The sequence below is a fragment of the Orycteropus afer genome, unplaced genomic scaffold (genome assembly GCF_000298275.1).
Source record: "Orycteropus afer afer isolate SDZICR_OR568_19922 unplaced genomic scaffold, OryAfe1.0 scaffold00018, whole genome shotgun sequence".
Classification (NCBI taxonomy): domain Eukaryota; kingdom Metazoa; phylum Chordata; class Mammalia; order Tubulidentata; family Orycteropodidae; genus Orycteropus; species Orycteropus afer.
In genome coordinates, this window is record NW_006921605.1 from 118,986 (window position 1) to 134,969 (window position 15,984).

Sequence of the window (15,984 nt, forward strand, 5' to 3'; positions counted from 1 at the left end):
GGCCACCCCACAGGTGTCCCCACTGAGTGTGCCTACAGGGATCCCTGCTGGGTGTCCCTACAGGCGTCCCCATTGGGTATCCCCATTGGGTACTGATGCAGGCATCCCCACAAGTATCTCCAGTGGGCAGCTGCTCCAGGACTCAAGTGCCCACCACAGCCATTGGTGGTATGGCATTGGGTAGGGTGCCAGGGTGGCAGTCACCCCATGCTGATCTCACATGGGTTCAGCCCCTTCTCCTCAGCATCCCGGTACATCCTCTGGAAGTCCGTGAAGCGAGGGGCACAGCCAAGCCGGGCCTCCCCAAAACGCATCTGGCCAGTGAAGAGGAAGTCTCCATGCCCAGGCCGTACACCGCACTCTAGTAGGGTCTTGATGCAGCCAAGCCAGTGGCCACTGCCATCAGGGTTGGGCTGGAAGACCTTGCTCTTCTGCCTGTACAGCCTGCTCACATGCAGGTGGATGGCTGACTCCTGCAGCTCCAGCTCATTGGTGACGTTCTGGATGGAGCCACGGACAACTGCAGGGAAAGAACACAGTGCTGGTCAGCGAGCCCCCGGCTGCCGCCCAAGGGTCAGCCGACACACAGCACATTTGCCTGGTACTAACACATATCGGAGGAGCTCTGGTAGCATAGTGGCTACGGCACTTGACCGCTAACCAGAAGGCGGGCGGTTCAAATCCACCAGCCACTCCTCAGAAGGAAGATGGGGCAATCTACTTCTGTAATGATACTGCCTCGGAAACCCAAGGAGGGGGCGCTATGAGTCGGGTCCGACTCGACGGCAAACAACACCACCACCACATATCGGAGCATGACATGTGCCCTGCTCCAGAAGTGACACTAACACAGCGCAGAGGTATGCAAGGCTGTCCTGCCACACCGAGAGACTGAGACAGGTTTCTTCCACCACGGCAGCCACATGGGTGAGACAGCAAAACACAGAGACCAAGCTACACATCAGCCACTCAAAGCTAAGCGAGGGGAGCAGCCACATGTAATATACACGGGCTTCTGAACACCCGTGCAGAGAACAGAGAGGAAGGTGACACAGAGGGGTACAGAGGCAAGAAGGCATGCAGGGGAGAGGGGACTCTGCCAGAAGCAGGGGAGAGAGGCATGGGGTAGTGTGCCGTGTGGCGTGGAGCACGTGGGGGAGGGTCTCATGGGGGGCCATGTGGGTGGGAGGACCGCTTGGAGGTTGGTGGACCACATGGGAGAGGATTGCATGGGGGGGTCAATGTGGGCTAGGTCTCATGGGGAACCATAGCAGGGGCCATGTAAGGGAGGGCCACAAAGTGGTTCAGGCTATGTAGGGAGAGGGCTACTCAGCAGCCTGTGACCCTGGAGAGCACCGAGCAGTTCAGGGTCTCCACTCTGATACAACTGTCAACCATCTTTGGAGCTGGGAGGGGATACAACAGTGACTCAGTGGCATGGGAAGTGCTGGCCGGGAATTCTCATTCTGACCTAGGGGAGGCTACCTCCCTCTGACCTTGGCCACAGCCCCACCAGGGCTGCCACAGGGCCAGTGACCCTCAAGTCACTGAGGATGTTTACAAAGCACTTCCCCAGAGGAGTCCTTCAAAAACCTGGCATTCCAAGATTCCCCCAAGGGCGATTACATCACTTACAAAATGGGAATGTTTAATACTCACTTTAAATATTTAATTACTGACATTCTCTTTGGTGTGTGTGTGTGTGTGTGTATGTGCTGAGTGGGTGCAATTGCATGGGCGTATGTTTCATATGTCCATGTGTGCATTTGCACATGTGCTTGTACATGTGTGCATCACACCTATGTCATACATGCATGTGTGCATTGTATTGTGTGGTATATGCGTGTGTACATGTGTACATGTATACATCACAGGTGTGTGGTGTGAGTGGACATGTATGCATTGCATGTATGCTGCACATGTATGTGTACATGTGTACATACATAGACTGCACACATGCACTGTACATATGTGTGCATGTGTATGCACGTATGCCATGTGTGTATGTATGTGTGCATGGGCGCACTGCCTCTGTGTACCACACACATATGTTCATGTATGTGCATGCCTGTGCATCAATGCACTTTGCATGTGCTATATATGCACACATGTGACATTTTTGAGGCATGTGTGTGTGAGTGCATGCATGCACACACATGTGCATGTGTGCACATATAAAGTGGACATGTATGCTGTATGTGTGCGCATGTGTGTGGGTGCATTATGCGCTGGACTTGTGTACTCTATGTCTGCCTGCATGTGTGCATGTATGCACTGAACATATGCACAGTATACATGCGTGCATGTGTGAATGTATGCGACAGACACGTGCCCTCTATGCATGCATGATTCATGTATGCTTTGCATGTGTGTGCTGTATGTGTGGGTGCACATGCATGGCATGCACACACTGGTCATATGTACTGTACATGTGCATGTATGTACGACCATGTGTACATGCACTTATGTGTACATGCATGCACTGCACATGCTGTGTGTGCGTGTGCGTCATATGCATGCATGCGTGCATGTGCACAGAATCCTCTCCCCTGAGCCAGAAGATCCCTTCAATGCACAAGAAGGAAAGCATCTTCCCTCCACTGCAGTGCGTAGTGGGTGAGGCAAAGGCTAACAGACCCAGAGCTTCAGCAAGGCTCATCTCTTTCCCACAGAGCAGGGAGACTGGACTGGACCCAGGGAGAGGCCCCTGGCCAGAGGGGTGACCCACATGCAGGAAATACAAGCAAAGGGGAAGAAGCACAGAGGCCAATACTCACCAAAGTCACTTGTGCAGACGGCCAGGAGGACCTCAGTGTCACTGCAGGGGCGGCAAGGGGCTGCAGGGAAAGACAGTGTCAGGAGGAGGCTGGACAAAGAGCAAGGGGTTGTACAAGGATGGCTTCCGGTCCAGTGAGGGCCAGAACAATGCTGCTGGCATGGTCACAGCGCCTGTGGGTCACCATCCCTCCCCCAGCCTGGCCATCAGATGCCCGCCTACTGTTTTATTGCACGTATTTATGGTCAGACTCAGCTTACAAACCTGAGGCCCTTCAGGGCTGACAGTGCGCGGGACGCACTCTCTAATAACACTTCAAAGAGCACATGCCAGAGGGTGGGACCCAGCAGGGATGACTAGCACGGCCTCAATTCAGGCAGTCCACTGCAGACTCAGACCAAGATGCCCCTGATCTAGCACCCAGAAGGCCCTGGGACCTCAGTGTGGGAAAGGGGACTCATGCTCGTCCCCCTGTGACCATGCAGTGGAGCCATGCCAGACCAGTCCCCACTCACTGAAAACTGCCCTCAAGTCCCAGCCACGGTTGCAAAAACTGTGCTCTACAACACAGCCTCTCAAGCTATACTCCAAACTGTGTCTCTTCAAACCAGCCTCACTCGAGCAGCAGCCTTGCCTGGGTCTCACTGGGGTCGGCCGTTTGCAGAACATCAGACCGCTCCCACTCCCAGACTACCCAGCCCTCTGCTCGAGGGAATGTCTGACTGCCCCCCACAGCTGCCTGCTCCACTGCAGGCTTCCCAAGCCCAGAAGGCACATGCGCTGTAGCCCCAGAAGGGGGTTAGTTACCTGGTGGGGTCCCCACAGGAGCTAGGGAGGGGCACACCCACCGACTGCCACTTGAAGCAGTCACTCCAGGGTGCCGTCAGCTTACCCCTGGCCACAGACCCCACACCCAGCAGACTTGGATGAGGTGGTCACCTCCGAAAACCTCTTCAAACCAAGCCCTGTTCACTGAACTGTCTCTGAAACCCCTAAAACCAGGGAAACCCAGAAAGCGTGGCATCTTCCCAGGTGTACAGGGCCTCCCATGCCAGCCAGGCCTTGCACCTGCACCTGTCCTCAGCTGGCATTCCCCAGACACCATTCCTCTATGTAGGGCAGGGCTTGGGTCATAAACATGGTGCTATGGTCTGCCTCTCACATTCCACATTCCAAAGCCTCCATCTCTCACCTGTTTGGAGTTTCTAGGTTTGGCCTGAATTCAGTCAACCTGAAGGAAAACTCTGACGTGTGAAATCTGGAGACAAGTCTTCCTCAGCCCTCTCACATCTGAAGGTCCTGCCTCTAGGTGCACTGTGTCCTGGTCAACATGGAGTTGCCCTGAACCTTCAACCTGGGCAGCAAGGATGGGTGGGCATGTCCCAGGGGGGATGAGCCTTTCGGACAGGCAAGGGCTCAGAAGGGGCTCGGGGCCCAGGGGCTGAGTGTGGACATCAGCCACCCGGCACCGGGGCCAACAGCAGAGATGGGACCAGTGTCTCCCAGGGGTGGACAGTGCTGGGCTCTCAGCCAGGTGCTCAAGAGGATGTAGGGCAGGTAAGGCCAGGACCCAGGACCCAGATCAAACCTTGAACATGGGCACACCTGCACCGCCCCCCAGGCTGCTGACTCACCTCCTCCCCATCTATCAGGTTATCACCAACAGGAAAAGCCACAGAACAAGAACAACCTGTTTGATTCCTTTTAAAACCAAGCCAGCTCAGGAGGCTAAAGTTGACCTCCTCCCGCCACCCTAAGCTCTAAACCTAGAACCTTCTGGGACTAGGCCTGGAACCCTGGCTACAGCCAGACCCCAGAAAGCCCTTTTATGAACCTGGACCCCGGGCCTCCCCAACCTACTAGGGGCCCTGGGACCCCTTCCCCGCTTCCTGTTGGGAGGGGGCGGGGACTGACACAGGGATTTCACCTCCACAAACTCATACTGCAGTTCTCTGGGTGCTGCTGACCCCAACGCCACACCTGTTGATGGCCACTGGGTCCCCCAGGGACTCAGGCAGGGTCAGGGGCCAGTGGCCCACCTGTGGCCATTTCTTCCTGAGTAATCACCCCAGAGCTGCAGCCCCTCCTGCACCTTTTAGAGAGTGGCCACCTGGGCCCCTTCCAAGCCCTCTCTTGGGCGGCCCAGTGCACACATTGCAGAGGTTCAAGTAGGAGGCCAATAGTGTGTGAAGCAGTGGGCTCCACCTTCCACAGTCAGAGGTCGAGTAGTGGTCCCTCAAGTGGGTGGGGGCTTGCTAATGCCCCAGAGCAATAAGAAGGCCGGCTAGCATCCAAGCCCACATGACCATAGCCTGGCTCAAGGGGGCACTGGGGCCCCAGGATCCAGCTACACAGAGGGAGGAGGCCGTGGGCCAGCTTGGCAGAAGGATCTCTGGTTTCACAGCCGATCAGGCTGGAGGCTGGAGGCTCCAACACAAGGTGCTGGTACAGCTGTGCTGCCCCCATCCCACGGCACGGCCACACACAGCAGTGTGACTGGACACAACCCGGGCACCACTGGCCTCTCCACATCTCAGATTATCTCAGGTCCTGGACCTCCAGGCACTGCCCTGACAGCACAGCTGAGTGGACACCAGCCACCTCCCAAGTAAGTACTCAACCAATGACCTGAGACCCTCCTCCCGGGTCCTTGGTGGCACAGCCACCAGCAGTGGAGCCACAGAAACCACATGGCGGCTTTGCACCGGTAACTCCAAGCGCTGTACCCTGTACAAGAGGGGTCTTGATGGGAAGCCCATCTGCAGGCTGCGAGGTGCCGTCTGGAAACAATCACCAGTTGAAGCCTCTTGACGCTGTGGAATTCTCGGGGCAGCGACACGGCACGCTTCATTTCCTCACAGGGGGAGGACGGGCAGGGGGAGTGGGGGTGCTCCTGGGGAGGGGAGGTGTGGGTGTCAGGAAGATTACTGTGGAATGTGCGTGAAATGAACAGAGCGAAGAAGGAAGAGATCAGGGCTTCTGCCGTGGCCAGGGCTGTGACGGGAGGGAGGCACGCACAAGGGGACCCTGCCAGGCCGCACCTCGGACACACTTTTGGTCCCAAGAGGAAGGCTGGTCCGCAGGTGGCAGCAGGCACCTGAGGGGCAGGGGCATGGACATGCTCCAAAGTGAAGGGGCTGGGACTCAGATGTGGCAGGTGCCGGTAGAGGCACGAGCTTAACAGGGCCAGGAAGGAGAAGTGGGTGGAGTGGGGATCAGGCAGGTGTGAGTGGAGGTGAGGCCCAGAGGAGGCGCTCCATCCCCGAGGATGGCCAAGCACCGCGGTCACTGCCAGCCTTGCTCAAATGCCACGTGCAGGCGTGTATCGTGCAGAGTGGCCCCTGCACCTCAGTGCCTCCCCCCCCCCATGCTCCCAGCAAGGAAAGGGGGTGCAACTATGAGGTCAGGAGGGGTCAGAGAGGAGCCTCGATGAAGGCAGTGACACCAAGGGGATGTGGGTGCCTCAAAACCAAGTGCCCTTCTTCTCTTTCCAGGAATAAGGAGAAGTGCTTTCCAGTGTGAGGCTTTGCTGCAGGGCCCATCTCCACCAGGACAACCCCAAGCTCCCAGTGGTGGCAGGTGGGGGGGTGGCGCTCTCTGCCACAGGCTCAGCAAACTAAAAAGGTTTATGGAGTCCCTCACACAACCCTGAATCTACGACTCTGCACTCCTGGCCACGTGGGGGCCCAATTTCCCCTCCAGCTGCGGACAGCCTCTCTGCTCCACTCTCCAGGCCAGACCCCAAGCACAGAGCCATGGGAACTGAGCCACCTGCTACGGCAGGCCCCGGAGGAGAAGAGATGGATCCCAGTGTGGACTCAGAACTAGGCTCCCTTTACTAGGCTGTTCCATGTCCCCCAGCCCCAATTGCTTCTACCACGTATCTCATGCCCACGTCTTACAATGCCCCAACTTCCACCTTGACTTCCCCCACGTCCTGCAACACCCCAACCTCCACCCTGACCTCCCTGGAGTCCTGGGCGGGTACTTCTTCCACTAGTTAATTGCTGGCTCACCCGTCTTTCGTCCCTGCCAGGTTTTTAAAGCACAAATTGAGGGTGTGGGCTGTGTTGCTCAAGGCCACAAGGAGGAGGCAGTGAGGAGGGAGGTCCCATCTGCCTGCTTTCTGTCTGTAATGGGGATACCAATCACGTGGCCCGTGGGCCACTGCCATCACACTAGAAACGCCCCCCAGGGAAAGACATGGATCAGCACCACTCCCACTGCAGTCCCTTCCAGGTCAGCCCTCACGGAAGCCTTCAGTTCACCAGGGAGGTGGAGCTTCTGCTCAGACCCCAGACCGATCCGGGTTCAAGGCCCAGATGGAGGTGACCAGCTCTCCAGCAGTAACTGCGCTGGCCAACAGAGTGCAGAGCCTACACCCGTGCAGCAGTGGTGGCAATGCTGGCTGCAAGACAACCGGGCGGCATTCCACAATTATGCACCCATTCCTTTGGCATTAAAGGCTTAGGGCCCCATCCCTGTTGAAAGGCAATCTCCAGAGGGGTCATATGCCCCCCCCCAAGGGCCTCCTGCCCTACTCTATCCATCGGCCCCATGCAGAGCTTGGGGCCACCCAGGCCAGGTTCTAATGGCCATTCTAGTCTGTGCCACCCCACACAATGCCGGCCACTGGACAGCACAAGTGGAGTGATCACCACAGGGCCAAGGGCCCCAAAGTGGGAAGGGCTCAGGCCCTGGGCTCTGGTCACCTGAGGCTTAGGGCAGACACCTAAGAGACACCTAACAGGTTTCCATCAGAAACTGATTTTCCATCAGAAACTCTGGTCTATGCAAATGCAAGCATCCAGTGAGAAGTGACATCAGGGAATGTTCTGTCAGGCCGCAGCATGATCCTATCATCTAGAATCTTACAAAAATCACACAGGGCAAGTACAGTGACCCTCAGACCACAGGGAACACCAGAGCCAAGTGTCCTCCAGGCCGATCAAAACGCTACGAGGAAGGTCGCCATGAGTTACCTGACAGCACTAGGTTTGGGTGTGATTGTACATTCCAATGGGTCGAAAATACCCAAAGGCTGGGAATTTTAGGGTCCACCGGGTCTGGTGCAGCCCCAGCCAGGTCCCCCCTCAGTACCACATATGCTGGGGCCTCAAAGCTCTTTCTTGGGGGATCCCTTGCATGTTGGGCACTGAGTTCCAGCCTGGCCTCCATAGCGCCCTCCCCCGAAACCTAGACCACCAAATACATCCTACCCAGGGCCCCCAGGAGGAACCAGCAATAGGAGCTCTGCTTGTCCAGGCCTGGGAGGGGTGGCAGGGGGCCCAGGGGGTCAGGAGCTGCAAGGACTACAGTTGCAAGACAGACCAGGTCTGTGTAGGCCAGGCTGGACCAAGGGTGGAAATGACTGACTCGCCAGATGTCCAGAGAGAGAAAGGACTTAGAATCACAGACTTTAAGGAATGAGAGATGAAAGGGACTTAGCCAATGCCCTATCTAGACCCCCATTTTCAGCATCCAGCATCCAGCCCTCACTTCTTGTTTCCACCACACCCACCACCTCCAGCTGTTGTGATTCAGGGAAACCCAAAGGGTTCTGAGCCTCCAGGTTCCATTTTCAGATGTGCCCCGGGGCCCTACGATGACCCCAAGTAGTGAGGGACAAGGGCTGGGTCCAGCACGGCCAAGGTGGAGCCTGGTGACTGAAGCATGCAGGTGGCCACACATGGCTCTCAGTGCTGCTGTCACCTCTGGGGCTACAGAAGCCGGGCTAAGGGACCCTCAGGAGGAAAGAAAGAATATGGCTGTCTCCAGAACAGCACAGGCTGTGTGTGTGGGTTCCTACAGGTACCAGCCATCCACACTACCGGCTCCTGAATTCCAGCTTCCCAGAACCCTTCCACGTCAAGGGGCAGGGCTGTGAGTCCCAGGATGTGGGCCCCACACACCTGTGATGGGGCAAAGAGGGCAGGGCATGCCCCAAACTTGGCCAGGATACAGGGCTAGGTATACCGTGTAGCCATCCTGAGGCTCTGCAGAAGGCAGGACCCCCCTAGCACAGGGATGGGTGGGCAGGAAGGACTCATTCCTCAGACCTGCCTGCATCAGGATCTGGACTCATCCAGGGAGTGGATGTTCTTGCTGGTCCCAGGCCTCCCACCTGGGCCCTCAGGCTCCCTCCCCCACTTTCTCTCTATAGTAGACCCCTTCCTAACTCCCTCCAGCATCCTCCGAGCAGCCACACTGACCCAGAGTATAGTTTGGGTGTCTTTTCTCCAACCACAAGGCAGGGTCTCCCTACCACAGCCACCTTTCCCCACTGCACTGCCCTGTCAGTTTCACCCCCAAGGGCCCTGCAGTGACATGCTCAACCCTCATCCAAGCCACAAATGTCTTCAGGCTGGATGGGTTTCCCAACAGGGACCTCAGCTCCCAAGGCTCCCAGGCAAGCCCAGCAGGTCCAAAACTGGCTGGGCAGGCACTTTCCAGGGGCTGCACTGAGGTTAGGAAGGAGACACGTGTCACCTCGTGAGAGGGGACGACACTACAGAGCCACTAGGAGGCCAAGCACAGCGTGTCCCCCATAGGCCAGTGTGCCCCTGGTGTGCCTGACACCTGGCATGCCCCTGATGCTCTGGTGTGTCCCCACACTCTGGTGTACTCCAATGCTCTGTGTGCCCCAAAACCTGGTATGGCCCTGATGCCCTGGTATGTCCCCACACTCTGGTGTACCCAACACTCTGTGTGCCCTGATACCCTGGCATGCCCCAATGCCCTGGTGTGTCCCCATGCTCTGATGTACCCCAATGCTCTTGTGACATCCCAGTGTATCCCTGACATCCCAGCGTATCCCCATGCTCTAGTGTGCCCCTGACACCCCAGCATGCCTCAATACCCTGGTATGTCCCCATGCTCTGTTAGGCCCGATACCCTGGCATGCCCTGACATCCTGGTGTCCCCACACTCTGGTGTGTGCCCTGACACCCTGGGCATGTCCCCACACTCTAATGTGCCCCAACACCCCAGCATGCCCCTATGCCCCAGCATTTCCCCACACTCTGGTATGCCCGATACCCCAGTGTGCCCCAATGCCCTGGTATGTCCCCACGCTCTGGTAGGCCCCCTAACACACCAGTGTGCCCCAATACTCGGTGTGTCCCCACGCTTTGATATGCCCCCAATGCCCCACTGTCCCCATATTCTGGTATGCCCCTGACACCCCGGTTTGCCCCAATGTCTGGGTATGTACCCAAGCTCTGGTAAGCCCCTGACACCCCAGAGTATCCCCATGCTCTGGCATGTCCCCACACTTTGGTGTGCCCGACACCCCGGCATGCCCTAATGCCCTGGCATGTCCCCCATTCTGGTAGACCTTCTGATACCTTGGGTGTGTCCCCGTTCCCGGATGTGCCCCCAATGCCTTAGCATCCCCACACTCTCGTGTGCCCCCTGATACCCTGGCATGCCCCGATGCCTGGGCATGTCTCCACACTCTCATAGGCCCCTGAAACCCCGGTGTGTCCCCATGCTCCGGTGTGTCCCCACACTCTAGTATACCCCTGATGCCCTGGCATGTCCCCAGGTTCTGGTGTGCCCCACCACACCCTAGCTCCACGCACCAGAGAGCTGAAGCAGGTCAGAACCCGAGCGCCGATGCACCAGCTCGTACTGGAAGCCCGTGGTCCTGCGGCCGATATCCTGCTGCGGTGAGGCCTCCACAAAGAGGCCACCCTGGTCCAGGCCAAAGCAGCGCACCCGGCGGGGACCATGCTCACCATCCCGCACCAGGAGCCGCAGCACACCCATCTTCTCCAGGTACACGTTGGCCCCCGAGGAGCCTGGGATCGGCTTGATGCACACGGTCAGGTGTCTGGCAGGTGCAAAGGTGTTGGGCCGGACGTTGACAATGAGGGCCCCGGTTGGGTACATCCACTCCACGACGCCCGTGGAACAGCGCAGATACACCTGCTCCACCTCCTTCCTGTGCGCCTCGTGCGTCAGCCCACTGTGGGGAGGGGAGAGTACAGCCATCAGCCCCTGTCCTCCTGCCCTAGCGAGCCCCCCATACCCCTCACCAAGCACAGGCCAGAGCCAGCCCAGTCCCACAGCCCATGTCAGCGGGGTCATGGGGAGAGGGGTGTCCATACAGACACCTCACTGATGTGAGAGGGGCCGCTCTCTGAGAGGTCTTGGGGGCTCTTCTGTCCTCAGACTCCAGCACCTGCATCTTTGGAACCTGGAAACTCAGAACCCTTTGGGTTTCCCTGAATCACAACAGCTGGAGGTAGTGGGTGTGGTGCAGACAAGAAGTGAAGACTGGATGCTGGCAGATACTCAATAAAGGAGAAGCCAGCACGAGCCCACAGGACTTGACGGGAACCCACGCACGAACCATAAACAGCAACCTGCTCCACCCAGAATGTGGCTCACACACCAATCAGTTCTGGGAGTGGGAGTTACTGTGCAGAGTTTCTCTTTTGCCCCCACTATGAGGCGTGTCTGCATTTTCCTTAAGATGGTGATCTGACCGCTTTTCATTCATTCCCAAGCCTAAGGACCCTGCATCGTCAAGAATATCTTTAAAAATAAACCCCAATACCATCAAAGCATAGTGGCTAAGGCACTTGACTGCTCACCAGAAGGCTGGCAGTTCAAACCCACCAGCCACTCCTCGGAAGGAAGGTTGGGCAATCCTACTTCTGTAGTGATACTGCCTCGGAAATCCAAGGAGGGGTCGCTATGAGTCGGGGCCGACTCGACGGCAAACAACAACAACCATCAAAGCAGATGCATTAAAAAGGTAGGTGGCATCCTCTACAGGGGAGGAGACGCACACCAAACGTACACGTGCCTGAGTGCAGAAAAGAAGAGGCGGAGGGATCCTGAGAAAGGCAGGCAGCAGCCCACCTGGGTGACAGACAGCAGCACTGAAAGGAGCAAGCTGACTTCCACCTAATAAATGCCAAACAGGAAAAAGCTGAGCATGCTGTGCTCTTGGGGAGACAAGTCCTTGGTAAAATCAGTTATGTTTTCTCCTCCAGAAATCAAAACTACCAAGAAGGCTGAAGTTTTTTCCTCTCAGAATGTTAATGCGAATGTCACCTGTGGCTAACGGTTACATCACGGCCACTGAGTGGCCTTGGAACTCCACCAGGGACTCAGACTCCTCAGTGTTTTATTACATGAAATTTGGTTCTGATCAGATCTCAGACAGGTCTACCCGCATTCCTTGGATTTTTAGGTGGAATAAACAATGCCGTATTCAGAGCCCCTGCCTGAGCGAGTTAGCAGAAACCCCTTCTGACCAGCCGAGAGCACACAGCACATGGTTCACATTTAGTGCTGGTTGACTCACACTCTGGCCCCGCAAAGCCTCACTTGTCATCTGACGGCTGCAGTCATCCTATGAGCCATAGCAGAGGGAGGTGTCAGAGGTGAACCCCTTCTGGCCCTGCTTCCCACCCCGCCCCCAGTGTCCTGGGTCAGAATCAGCCAGCCCCACTTCAGGCTGCCAGGGCTGCAAACACAGGACAGACTTAACAAATTACAGTCAAAGAAAACTCACACAAGCTCATCTGACACATGTATGGGGATGGGCACAACTGTCATGCTGCACGAAAATTAGACGAAATGGTGAGTAACTACAATCAGCTCTGCCCCTGTGCAGCCACAACAAACATGCACAGCATCCCTCCTCTTCTATTTCCAGTACCAGTGGGCATGTGGACACTGCCTGGTGCCCAAACACCAATCCTCAATTCTCAAACATAAATCAGGGGGTCCCAAGGGCTGAGGGAGTTAAGGAGCCCATGCCCGATGTTCTGGACACCTCTGCATGCCTCCCCTTCATTCTGGACACAGAGTGGGGAAACGGGGAGGCCCACTCTCCAGCCAGATCTCACAGGGACAGGAGGCCAAGGGGGACAGGAACCTGAGTCTGGGGGGCCATCATCCCTGGCCAGCACACATAGTACAACACACCTGGCTTGATTTTGTCAGAAGCCACTTGACCAAAAGAGGACTGGGAACAAAATGAAGGTAGACATACAGGTGCCCGTCACTTAATGCTTTACCTAGAGGGGGGTCTGAGTCCCTACCCAGGGCCTGCTGTTGGCCGGGCCCGTCTCTGCCTCTTCTTTCCTATTTATTTAAAACAAGGAGACCAGCAGGAACCCACCCAGGCCCTCCCCATGGGAATCCTCCCACAACATAAGCGGTGTGTCACGTGCAAGACCCTGCCTGGACAAACCTCCACCTGCTGGCTCCTGAAAGAGGTTCTTCCCAGGTATTGAGACCCCAGCCCTCTCACCTCTGAGCCTCCAGAGCAAACCTGAGCAAACGTCCATTCACGCCAACCTGTACAGTTGCAAAAACTACCACAGCTCTAGTAGCCACTAACAGTGGCATTTCACAATTTCCACACAAAATGCAGGAAAACTAGGCAAACCATGCAAGCTGGGAAATGCTCAAAGAGCCACCTCCTGGGGTAACAAATGCAAAGCTGCCGACAAAGCTACAACTCTGACTGCCCGCCCCCCCACCCAGCAAGAAGGGGAAGAGGGTCTTGGTCCTGGATTAATTCAACCGAACAGATAGCTCCTTCAGGAAGAGTTACCACAGGTCACTCTCCAGGCAGGTACACTATGGAGAACCTTGCTGGAAAAGGGGAGAAGTCCCAAGTCAGCATGGGGCCTCACGGGAGCAAAGAGAGATCTCACTCTGGATGGGCCAGAGGGGCCAGAAAAGGCCACCCCATGCACACCGCACCTCGGCTCACGCGCAGGGGCCCTGGGACGAAAACACAGTGCAGTCACTAACGTCAGGAAGAGCTGAAGAGCAAGGTGAGACCAAAAGGCTGTGCTGACTGGGGCCGCGCTCCTTTCTGTACCTTGCAGGTGAGGTGGCCCAGGTGTGTCTGTACCTGCCAAGCTGCCCGCTGACAGTGTGAAAAGTCCATGGTCCACCTTTATGACCACTGACTAACACAAATCAGGACACCAGAGAGAACTGCAGAACCACCCATTTAATTGCTTGGAAACACCTAGAAACACACTCTCAGCTGTCAGACATGAGCAGACAGGGTCATAAACCTCCCTTCCTATCAGAGGATCAGGATCCACCTGACTTATCACTTATCTGGCTTGCTCCACCCTGAGCCGTCTTCAGAACAACTTGTAAAATGTGAAAGCCATGGAGCTAGGGGCCAACCATCCACCCTGGGTTCCAACAAACAGTGAGCCTGTCAGCTGATGTGGGCCACAGATTGACGATAAGTAGAATCTGAACCTCTACTTATGCTGAGGAATTCGGCCTGGTCCTGTCTCTTCTCCAAGGAGAGGGGCCTCTGGTGGCGCAGTGGTTAAAACATTTGGCTGCTTACCAAAAGGTCAGCGGTTAGAGCCCACCAGTGGCTCCACGGGAGAAAGATGAGACAGGCAGTTTGTGTTCATAAAGAATTACAGCCTTGGGAACCCTATGGGGCAGTTCTACGCCGTCCTCTAGATCCCTCCTGCAGCTATGGGCCCTTGCAGCTGACCCTCACCATGACTGGGTTCTCTAAAGGGGTCCAGTCAGGGTCTTAGCAATGATGGGAGGAACAGGGCTCACGGAGTGGAAGGTGATGTGGGATGGGAGTGCAGAGGGCACTTCTCCTCCCACGGCAAGCACCTGCCAGAGGAGCTGGTCCTAAACGTGGGGAAGGCGGGTCTCCCCCCACCCCTCTCTCACAGCCGCCTTCAGCCCCCAGAAAGCAGTGGGCTGCTTCCACGCACACAGGCCACTGAGACCCTGCAGAGGACGGAAGCTCCTCGTCAGGAAAGCCAGGCTCGAGGGCCAGGGACTGGGTTTCCATTTCCGACCTGCAGAGCATCCAGGGCCTGGATTCCCAGCGGACTGCTTCCCCCGCAGAGGCTGCAAGCAGGGTGTTTAATGACTAGCTCGGGGGAGAGGGCAGCCCCAGAAGAGTGTGTCAGCGTCAGAGGCTCAGGGCCAGCTCACGCTGGCGCCAACATTCCCCGGGGCCAGCCCTCCCCCACAAGCTCCAGTCTGTCCACTCACTGCTGCCCCAACCGCAGCCTGGCTCCCTGCTGCAGGGAGGGGGCAGGGAACTCCCTGGAAGCCCCCTCGCCTGAGTCCTGGGGCCCACCGGGAAATTCTCCAGCTAAACCCCCGGGGCCAGGGCCTCATTCCACAGGATGAAGGGGGACCAGAGATGGGATGTAGGGTTTCCATGCTGAATGGGGGCTGTGTGTGTCAGAACTGACGCAGACCCCAGATCCCTAGCCAGGCACTGGCGACTGGAACCCCAATCTGACCAGAAAACCCGCTCCACTCAAACCCGGGACCCACCCCCACCCCACCCCCCGCCGTTACAGCTTCAGTCTTTGCCAACTTTGACAACTGGAAACCGCCTTCCTGTCAGACTCAGGGAGCAGGGGCTTAGGTGGGGGGGGGACCCTGCTCAGTGAGGAACCAACACCCACGCACAAGGACAGCCCCACCCTGGGTCCACAGTGCACTTAGCAAGTTCCAGATTAGCAAACGTCAGAGACACAAACCTGCATCTGCAACCTGTGGGCGTCTGGCCCCGAGCAGTGTGCACAACCGCAGGAGCCTTGGGCATCCGGCAGTGCCTCCTAAGGGGCCACGCGTCCAAAGTGCCCTGCCTGTGCACTGGGGACTCGCGCCCCTCTCTGCGTGTTACACTTCAATTAAGAGTCCTCGGCCGCCAGCGCGAGGGACGTGGGGGGGGGGTCGCCGAGCTCAGCGCGCGGGCCGGCAAGGGCGGCCTGACCTTCAGCGGGGGGCTCCACCAGGCCCGCGCTCAGCCTCGGCGCACAGGTGCCGCCCATGCGGTGGACAGCGCCGCGGTCAGCCGGGGGCCAGCTCGGTCCTTCCAGAACCACCTCTCCCTAGCGACTGGGCCACCCTTCCCGCCCTGGCCCCGAAACAGGCCCGGCTCCTCCTGCCCCCGGGCCGCCGCGGGGTGAAAGACTCCACGCTGCGCGGAGGCGCCAGGAGGGGCCCGAGGACCGACCCCCGCCCCTCCTAGTTCCTCCAGCGCCGTGGGTTTGCGAGGTCGGCGGCCCGCGGCGCTCGGGATCTCCGAGGGGACCCACCCGGCCAGGCGCCCCGGGCAGGACCCCAGGACCCCACGGCGTTGCGGGCGCGCCTCCCCTGGGCGCCCTCCGGGCCAGGGGACCTGGCTGCCGCGGGCTCTTTTGTTCTAGAACCGGGGGCTGGGC

At 57.6% G+C, this 15,984-nt stretch overlaps 1 protein-coding gene across 1 annotated transcript; it reads right to left on the bottom strand.

The window, feature by feature from the left end:
- Positions 1 to 200: 200 nt before the first annotated feature.
- On the bottom strand, positions 201 to 10,741 carry METRNL (meteorin like, glial cell differentiation regulator). Its single transcript, XM_007959784.1, has 3 exons — positions 10,360 to 10,741; positions 2,778 to 2,837; positions 201 to 520 (listed from the first exon to the last, which is right to left on the bottom strand). Exons 1-3 carry the CDS (start codon positions 10,667 to 10,669, stop codon positions 201 to 203), a joined length of 690 nt encoding a protein of 229 aa, XP_007957975.1. The 5' UTR covers positions 10,670 to 10,741.
- Between the last annotated feature and the right edge of the window lie 5,243 nt (positions 10,742 to 15,984).